The 9,816-nt window shown below is 54.2% G+C and overlaps 2 protein-coding genes across 2 annotated transcripts in view; both read right to left on the bottom strand.

Annotated features, from left to right (window-relative positions):
• Positions 1 to 4,745, bottom strand: part of PBXIP1 (PBX homeobox interacting protein 1) — a 14,292-nt gene extending 9,547 nt beyond the window's left edge. Inside the window, exons 1-2 of the mRNA XM_006153432.3 lie at positions 4,660 to 4,745; positions 1,548 to 1,633 (exon numbers count right to left, since the gene is read on the bottom strand). Of these exons, the coding sequence (XP_006153494.2) occupies positions 1,548 to 1,633; positions 4,660 to 4,741 (168 nt within the window). The 5' untranslated portion in view covers positions 4,742 to 4,745. The remainder of the gene's footprint in view (positions 1 to 1,547; positions 1,634 to 4,659) is intronic.
• An 863-nt stretch (positions 4,746 to 5,608) lies between these two features.
• PYGO2 (pygopus family PHD finger 2) lies at positions 5,609 to 9,816 on the bottom strand (the record flags this gene model as incomplete). The annotated part of the gene is given in 3 exon segments (XM_006153431.2): positions 5,609 to 8,310; positions 9,255 to 9,304; positions 9,718 to 9,816. Coding segments are annotated over 3 exon segments (1,217 nt in total), but the record flags the coding sequence as incomplete, so codon positions are not given.

The raw sequence follows: 9,816 nt of genomic DNA, 5'->3' as shown, positions 1-9,816 counted from the left end.
CACCCACCCTATAGCGAAAATCTCTCCAAAAAAAAAAAAAGAATTATTTTTATTTAACTTTATTTTTTTATTTTAATTTGACTAGAGAGGGACAGAGTGAGAGAGAGGGAGAGAAAGTGAGAAAGCAAGCCACCAGATTCAGGATTCGAACCATGGTTGGCCATGTAGGAGTCTAGCACGCTTAACCACCACACCACCTGCCAGCCCCATGCTGGCTCTTTTTCTTTTTTTTTTAAGAATTATTTTTTATTTTAATTTTATTTATTCATTCATTTATTTTAATTTGACCAGAGAGAGACACACACACATGAAGAGAGAGAGAGGAAGCAAGAAAGCAAGCCGCCAGGTCCGGGACTTGAACCATGGTGGGCCATGTGGGAGTGTCCAGCCATAACCAACACACCACCTGCTGGTCCCGCTGGCTCTTTTTCAAAGGCAGGGATCTCACTATGTTGCCCAGGCTGGCCTTGGACTCCCAGTCCTCCTACCTCAGCCTCCAGAGTAGCTGCAACTAAAGACACATCACTGCCTCCAGCTTGGTTCTAACCTCTCAGGTCACTGGGGCTGGGAACTCCCAGAGATCCCTTTGACAAATTTTGGCCATCCCCTCTCCACCCATCTGCCAGCCCCCTTTTTTCTCGGTGTTTCAGGGACACAAGTCAACTGGGTTCCACCCACTAATGGTGACCCAGACTACTGCAGGAGCCTTCAGAGCACTCTCCCTGGGGCCAGCATGTGGCGAGGTGGTTGAGCCACTGGACTCCCATATGGCCAACTGTGGTTCAAGTCCCAGACCTGGTGGCTTGAACATCATCCCAGGTTGGGGCCAGCAGACAGTGTAATGGTTATGTTGCTGGACTCCCACATGGCTGACTGCAGTTCGAGTCTTGGACCCAGTGGCTTGAAACTCGTGCATGTGTGTGTCTGCCCAGAGTTCTGAGAAGAGAATGGAGGAGAAGGGAATGCCGCATGGCTATCCCCCTGGAGGGTGATTTCTCACTTTCCCTCTCAGGGCCTCTCTTTCTCTGCTGAGCACACGCACCCTAAGGCAAAAATCTTAAAAACAAACAAAAAAAACACGCCCTGTTCCTGCCAAGCCACACAATGTCTTCGCCCTCTGCCCAAGGCATGACTGTCCTGACACCCCCAACTCACTGGTCCTTCCCTGGCTTCCCATCAGGATGAGCCTGGAATGCCTTGGCCAGGCTCTGCCCAACACCTCATCCAGCAGGCCTCCTCACAGTCTCCCCCAGCATGGCGTTTCCATTCCCCCTCGGACCTTGGCTCTCAGGATCGACCCACCAGAACGCCCTCCCTCCTTCCCCCAGCTCACCCACATGGCACCCCTCCTTCAAGGCATGGGCCAGGTCCCAGCCCCTGACTCCTGCAGCCTCATCTCCTGCTCCCTGCCACTGATGTTCCTCTGGCAGCCAGCAGGAGGTGACACAGAAGACCAGCAGGACCAAGGAGGGAGACAGACCTGGAAAGCAACCCAGCCCTGCAGGGACCCCCCCTTCCATGTGGCTCCTAGACCCAACTCTGCCTACCTCCGAGCCGGCAAGCACCCAGCTATTATCCGAGTCTGGGCAGGAGGCCATGGTTGCTGAGTCCCTGAGGCTGCTGTGGCTGCCACCTGCAGAGAAAAGCACTCTTAAGGACCAGAGCTCCCTCCATGAGAGGCGGGATGCAAAAAGCGGCCTTGGCTGGGCTCCAGGATTCGAGGACTGGGCAGCAGCCTCCAGGACCCAGATTGGTTCCAGTCCTGCTGACCACACGCTTCAACTCTTCGGCAGTATTTGCCTTGCAAAACAGAACCTGCCAGTAGCCACAGAGAAGTGATTCTGTTCAAGGGACCAATAGGGCCTTGGGACACTGTACTGACCTTGAAAGGTCATGGAAGCAGAGGGCTGGAAAGGCTCTGGGGAGTGCCCAGACATAAGTCAGGGAAGATGAAGCCAGAAAGGTCCACTGACCTTACTTGCCACAGATCAACAGCTAATGCGAGAAGGAAGCGTGGCCTTCCCCCCATAACACTTCCAGGAGCATCTTTGCGAATTCTGCTTTCTCTCCCAGCTCTGGAAGGGAGCACTCCTGGCCTCCTTCAGCCCAGAGGTTCCTCCACCCCCCCACCCACCTTCCAGAAGTCCTTCGTATGGTCTAGTTCAGGGGTCCTCAACTCCAGCTGCACACTGGAGTCATCTCAGACTGACTCAGCCAGGCCGAGGTCAGGCCCAGGTATGGAGCTTCTTTTTTTTAATGGAGAGTTTTTTTCACTGTAGGGCGCATGTGCTCGCCAGACAGACAGAGAGAGACATAGAGACAGAAAGTGAGAAATCACCCCCAGGGGGGATGGTCACGCCGCAATCCCTTCTCCTCCATTCTCCTCTCGGGATCTTGGGCATGCACGCACATGCGCCCGGTGTGAGTTTTAAGCCAACGGGTCCGGGACGCGAACCGCGGTCGACTACATGGGAGTCCAGCAACATAGCCATTACGCTAACTGCTGGTTCCCGAGGCATGGGGCTTCTTGAAAACTTCTCAGGGCCCAGCTAGTGGCATGGTGGCCAAGAGAACTGGATCAGGGGTCCGCAGCCGCCATGGTGGTTAGGTGCACTGGATTAACACATGGCCGACTATGGTTCGAGTCCTGGACCTGGCGGCTTGCTTTCTCACTTTCTCTCTCTCTGTCTCTTTCTGCTCAAATTAAAATAATTGTAATAATAATTAATAAAATTGAACAGAAGAATTCTTTTTTAAAAGAATTTAAAAATATTTTAAAATAATAAATAAATAAATAAATAAATAAATAATCTTTTAAAAAGAAAAGAGAGAGAGCTAGATCAACTGAATGGTTTGAGTCCCAGACCTGGTGGCTTGAAGAACATGCTGAGCACTTATGCATATGTGCCCAATATCCTGAAAGGAAAGTGGAGGAAAAGGGATTGTGGCATGGCCATCCCCACTAGGGAATGCTTTCTCCCTTTCTCTCTGTGTCTCTCTAGCGAGCACATGCACCCTGAGGCAGACTTTACAAATTAATCAATAAATAATAATAATAATAAACCTCTTGGGTGGTTCTCACATGCAGCCAGGGCTGAGGACCACAGGCATGGCTTAGTGCCACCTGGAAGCCCCTGCAGTAAATCTCACTCCATGCTGCATCCTAAATTCTGTTTCCCTTCTTAGTGTTCTCCCGAGTTTGGTCTTAGGGAGCTCGAAGGGGACTGGGAAAGGGGACATATGACACTTATCACATATAAATCACTTTGCAGTTTGCAAAGACTAGACAACAATCAGGTCTGTGGTTCTGCCCCCTGCTGTTCTGCTCTGACTTGGCAGGGTAAGAGAGAGGGCCCCATCCCTCATCTGAGGCAAGGCTGAGGCAGCTGCAGTTGGGACCACCCATAAAGGTGGAGTGCTGGACCCGCTGTTTCCTCAGCCCTCTCACGTCTGCTCCTTCAGAGGGGGATAAAGGCCTGCCTCCCCAGGGGTACAGGCAGGAAGTGGAAGATGACTACAAGGAAGCAGTTTCTCAGGAAGGTGAGGCTCGGGAAATGTGGCGATTTCACCTTTGACCACATACCCCGTTGGGTTTTAGCTGGTTTAAGTCCTACATGGTACCATACAAAACTCCTGGGACTCTTGCCAGTCAAGTCCCATGCTCAGGATAGGTAAAGGACACCTTCGGCATCTTCCCAATGCCCGTGACCCCCAGGCACACGCATCCATCCCACAGAGGCAGAACAGCTGCAATGAGGGCGTGGTTTCTGCAGACATCCAGAGGCAGCCCTGTTCCACTCTCTGCTCTAGGCCCCGCCCCCGCCCATCTGTCATCATCTCCCCATCCCCAGTTGCTGCGTGTGACTGTTAACAGGTGGTGGCAGGAAGGAAGTAGCAGCAGCTTGAGCTAAAGTCCCTGTTTATATCCCTGGCTGTGTACAGCCTGCTCAGGTCCTCCTGAACCAGGCACCATGGCAACCAGGGTGATGTCAGACTGTCTCCATGGAAACCAACAACGGTATTTGGGTCAACCAGACAAACACTTCTGAGACCCACACAGCGGGCAGACTGGAACCCCTGCACTTAGCGTCCCAAACCCTGAAAGCGCTCTTAGCTGAGTTCATCCAAAATTCCAAAAGATACGATACCCTTGTTCTCTCAAACCAGCATCGCACTGCCTTATTAGGAAGTTCCTTCTGCTGTCTAATCGCCACCCTTCCCTGCTGTGTTCTCAGATCTTTCCCTTCTTATCGGCCTCTAGGAAGGAAACCTACCTCCACTCCCTCTCTACCAGCCCTTTCCTTTCCATGAAGTCGGGATTCAGCGAAACATCTGGAAGGATCTTGCCAGATTTCTGCTATTTCTAAAAAACAGCTAAAGGGGGAGCTCTCCTACTCTGACAAGCTAATTGCAATCTTTCTAACATTTATTCTCCCAAACCTCTATAGCAAAAGACTGATGGCCACGGGAACTTCCCTGAGGGGGCTCAGGGCAAGTTCCTGTTTTGGAAACATCGCACACTGCCCCCTTCCCGCCGCCCAAGTAAAGCAGCTCTTTGGATCCCCGGCAGGGCCCATTCCTTCCAGAGTTCTGCCCTCCCTGTCCTTTGTCCCCTGTCTCACGGGGACTCTGTGAACCCGTTCCCAGCTAGGGCATTACCTGACCCAGCTCTTGCTTCGGTTTTCAGCCTCACTTGCTGAGGCCTCCGAGGGTTTCCAGCCCAAGAAAAGAGGGGAGTCATGTGACCAGGGGATGACCAATAGAAAGCCAAATTTCCCAAGGGGGCGGAAACTTTTGGCCAATGAGAGCTGAAAGTGAGAGTCAGGGGAGGGGAGAGCTACAGTTCCTAAACTTCGCTTTACCTCCTGGTAGGCGACTGGGGTCCCTTCAAACTGCATCTTGGGTGACCGGCCCTCCTCTCCGCACCTAAACACTTTCTAGTGGGAAGACTCAAAACTGAAAGGCAAAGGGTACTGTCCCAAGATGACAAGGACAAGGGCCAGGCTGGCTTCAGGATGGACAGAGACAGCTGTAGAATGGGGGAAGGGAAGAGACCGGGTGACAAACCGCAGGTTTGGAAATAGCCCTCCTGCGCTCTCCCCACCCAGCTCTAGGGTGGACTGCTTAAGGATGCCACTGCCACTTGAGAAAAAAAAAAAACGGGGGTGGGGTGGGGGGGAGGCAGAGAGGCATCAAAAAACACCCAAAAACGAAATGTGCTAGACCAGGAGCAGCCAGGCCCTCACCTTTCAGCTACACTTCACCCCTTACTCAAACAACTGGGGAGGGGGTGGGGAAGCGAGTCTAACCCAGAACTCAGGCACTTGTCGCTCAGTCTTGGAACCAAAACTCCCTCTTGGCTCTTGGCCTGGCCCAGGAATGCGCTCAAAAAGGAACCAGTTTCTCACAGCAGGGTGCAGCAGGGGGGGGTGGGGGGGACACAGGCCTCCTTTTGGCTTGTGGGGTTGAAGTTTAACCAGGGCCAGCATTCCTTCTGCCATTCTACATCCAGGGAGCCCAGGACGATGCACAGCCTCCCCCTGAGCATCCTCCCCAGCGGTGGTACTGGCTCCTCCCACCAGTTTTGCACATAAACAGCGAAAGAGTCTGGATTTTCAAGTCGTTTTATTAATCCAACCGTACAAAAGAAACCCCCCACTACCACATCTCTACCCTTTCTTTCAAAGAGCAGAGAGGGCGAGGGGGCAGATCAAAAGAACTCCCCAAGGAGGAGCCATGTTACAAAAAACGGCAGCGCCAGCATGGGGGGACAACACAAACAGCAACAGAGGGTCAACAAAACCACAAACACAACACAGAGCTGAGCGGTGAGGGCCATCCCTTCTCTCTCACAGCCCCCAAGGCTCCTGGGCCCACGGGGTGGAGCCTTCCCTCCACGTGAGGAGGTGGGGACAAGGGACTACACAGGAAGGCCTTTGCTACCACACCCTGTGCTGGGGACCACTAACTTCTTCGGAGGGCCAGACCCCACACCTGCCTTCCCCGCCCTCACTGAGGAATGTGTACACGCAAAGAGGAACCCAGGGCAGCCATGAGGAGCTCCCGATCGGGCCCCAGGCCCCTCTGGCAGTGCTTAAAAAAATAAAATAAAAACAAAGCAAGCCCAGTAAGGACTCTGGCTGAGAAAACTGCTAGACCACGAGGTCCGAGATGGTACAAGATAACAGGAAGGAAAGAGAGAAGCAAAAGCACCCCAGCTCTGCTACCTTTAGTACCATGGCACGGAGGGTCCTGCACCTCCCCCTAGCCACAGGCTGGGCCGGCCTCAGGATCCTTCTGTCAGGAGAGGAGATGAGGTATGAGGACTCTGCGCCCCTTTGCAAGCTTTCCTTCAATCCAGCCAGGCGGCGGGGGAGCGAGGGCACCAAAGGGCAAGGACAGACCGGAGGGACAAGGCGGGGGCGGTGCCACCAGAGGCCACTTCCAGGACAGCCCAAGCTCAAAGACCTCTCAGTCCACATATGTCACTTTTTGGCAACAGGATGGTCGTTGGGAGAAAAGAGGCTAAGAAAGGACCAGTGACTTTGGTATGAGAAAGGTGTCCTGACAGCGCCTCTCACCTATTGTCTCGCAACCCCAAATCACCACGGAACTGCCATAGCCAGAACTCCTGCTTCTTTAAGCTATTTGGTTCTCTGAGGGAGGAGGAGTTGGGTAGGTCTTTGAGGAGGCAAAGAAAGGAGAAGAGGAGGGAAAATCCCCACTTATTCCCTAAAGCTGTCTCCCAGAGCCCATCACAGGGCTGCTGCAGAGATGGGAAGATGCCAACATCTCTGGCCAGAAACCTTTCACACTTGACTCCAAAGCCAAAGCTGGAGGTGTGAAGCCAGACGGTGGTAGGTGGTGTCAGGCACAGGTGTTTGGGGCATCTACCAACTGCAGAGGGGACACCCTGCCCTCTGGATCTTCCTCCAGCTCCTCTTCTTGCAGTCACACCCCTAGGCCTCCAGAGATAGCCACCCAAAAAAAAGAAGAAAGAAAAAAAGAAAAAAGAAATGGCGCTGCTCAGCAGGGCTTTGGTTTCCTGGATCTCTGTAGACCTCAACACGAAGTTTCCAAAAAGGTGAGCAATCCAGGCTCTTCTGCCTGCCCACCTCGGTTCCTTTTCTGCCCGTGGGATGGGAAGCCAGTGGAAACAAGGACCAAGAGCCAGACACGGAGACAACCACCCTGGAAGAGCAGGGAGGGATGTACGCACTTCCTTGGGCCACCCTGCCAGTGTCACCCGTCGTTGGCAGCCACCAGCTGCCCCATGCCCTCGCGGATGTAGACGGACTGGATCTCCTTGGTCTTGAGGCAGAGATCGCAGGCCCAGACTGCAGAGGCCTCTGTGGTCAGCAGCCCGTAGGCGCTCTCAGTCATGCCTGTGCACTCGCGGTGGAACCACTTCTGGCAGGAGGCCTCGCACAGAATGGCATCCTGGTCGTCGTTCACCTCACTCCGACAGGCACCACATGGGTACACCAGGCCTGGGGGAGGCTGGGGCCCCGAGCCCCCACCTGCTTTGCCCGGGGGTGCCAGGCTGTTGGCATCCGGAGTGCCCCCACCCCGCCCACTGCTGTTCGGTGGAAAACTGGGCTGATTCCCATTAACCGCAGCAGCTGGGGAACCTGAGTGGGGCTCTTGGGGGAAAGCGGTGGGAGCAGGTGGGTTCAAGGGCTTTCCCCCATCCTCACCACCAGGGCCAGGAAAGCCAGGGTCTGGGCCAGGGAAAGGACTTGTGTTGGGGGGCAGGCTAGGGAGCCCCTGACCAGGTCTCTGGAGAGGAGAGGGACCAAAAGGTGCCCCTGGCTGAGCAAAACGTTGGGGGAGAGAAGGGGGGCCCAGCTCTCCCCTGGGAGGCTGTCCCATGGTGGGTGAGATCATGGGGCCAAATCCCCCCACCGGGCCCGGCATCATCTGCCCACCAGGAGGGCTGAAGTTTGGCCCCAGAGGCTGGTTGAAGGGTTGGCTGGGAAAGTTCATGTTGCCGGGGGGTGGGTAGCCAGGGCCCTGGGGGGGCATGTTGAAAGCAGGGCCCATAGGATTGGGAGGGAAAGGTGGGGGCTGTCGACGAAGTGGTTGGGGACCCCCTCCACCCCCAGTGCCATAGCCTGGGGGTACCTGCCCCGCCATTCCCCCTTGTACACGAAAGCCTCCAAAGGGCACAGGACTGCCAAGGAATGGAGGGGCTGTGCCCCCCACCTTAGGGGCTCCGAAGTCATCCTCAAAAGGGTTGGATGCAACCAGATGATCCACCATGGGCGTCGGAGGGGGTGCAAACTCCGTCAGATGTGAGTACGCAGGGCCCTAGCAGAGAACAGATGAGGGAGAGAGTCAGAGACAAGCAGAACTAACCTAGAAGAGCACCTTAAGACCTGACCTGTACTGTCGGGCTATCCCGGCTGATGCTGGTCAGCTCAGGTGTAAAACCAAGAAGACCTTAGAATGCAACAAAGAAACAGGCTGGAGAACAGAACCTGTTTAACAAAGTAACTGTATTTGCAAAAACAGAACTACACTGGAATCTCAGTTCTGACCCAGAATAAGTTAAAGACCCTGAAGCAGGTATTTAACTTTTTCTTTCTTTCTTTTTGGAGAGGTTTCTGCTATAGGGTGCGTGCGCTCACCAGGAAGACAGAGAGAGACAGATAGACAGAAAGCGAGATATCACTCCCCAGGGGGGATGGCCACGCTGCAATCCCTTCACCTCCATTCTCCTCTCAGGATCTTGGGCACGCACGCACACGCGCCCAGCGTGAATTTAAGCCACTGGGTCCGGGACTCAAACCGCGGTCTACTACATGGGAATCCAGCGACATAGCCATTACGCTAACTGCTGGTCCCAGGTATTTAACTTTTTAAAACCTCAGATTTCAGTCTGTAAGAAAGGAACAATGTCTATCTCCCAAAGCTGTTAAAGTACTTCAGCAACCAATCAATCAGTAAATAAAGTACTTCAGCCCAATTCCTGGCGCTTAGAAAAGGATCACTAAGCAGCAGTTCATGTTCACCAGAGAGAACCAAGACAGGAAAAATAGGAAAGGGAAAGGCTAACCCAGCCTTATAAGACCTCGGTCAAATCACTTCTTGGCGATTCCCCCTCAGCTTGTTATAACACTGGGGAGACAGAGCAAGAAACAGATCCAAAGAGACGGCTGTCTTTTCTCTCTGCACCTAATGCAAGACACCAACAGAGACCGGAGTGCCAAAGCACTAGAAACCACCCCCAACGCCACCCCCCATTCATTCACCTGAGTATTTGACTTCCTTCGCTTCTTTTCTGGGCTCTTCATTTGCAGACCTGGAAGAGCAGCAAAAGGCAGACGCAGACAAGTTTCCCTGAGGTTCCCCCAACCTCCTTTCTCCCAGCCAGACTCCTCTCACTTCGGAATACATTTGCTTAAATATCTAACACGTACGAACAAAACTGCAAGCATGACCGATCTCAGCTCCATCTTCCTTAAACGAAAGCTAGCCCATCTCTCGGGTTCTCCAGGCGCCAAGAGACTCCGGAATCATTCCCATGTGGCTCCAAACCCGACAGCGCTCTCTGGGACACCTGCCCCTACTCCTGGAGCACTACACCCTCCCATCCTTTTCACCTGGGTGTCCCTTCAGGCCCCCTCCGCCTATGGCCGCCCCCACCCTTCAGCCCTCCCCTCCAAGGATCCCAAGTCCCGGGCCCCTTCAGCCCCGGCCCCTCAGCGCTCTCACCGGCCTTGCCCTGCTTCCTCCCGGTGCTGGGCGGCGCAGGGGGCGGTGCGGGGCCGCCACCTCCCTCCAGCTTGTCCGGTGGGGGCGGCGCCGAGGCGG

This window comes from Tupaia chinensis, unplaced genomic scaffold (genome assembly GCF_000334495.1).
Source record: "Tupaia chinensis unplaced genomic scaffold, TupChi_1.0 Scaffold000374_1, whole genome shotgun sequence".
NCBI classification, from domain to species: domain Eukaryota; kingdom Metazoa; phylum Chordata; class Mammalia; order Scandentia; family Tupaiidae; genus Tupaia; species Tupaia belangeri.
Note: the sequence above shows the minus strand (reverse complement) of the source record. Positions and strands in the feature narration are given on the sequence as shown.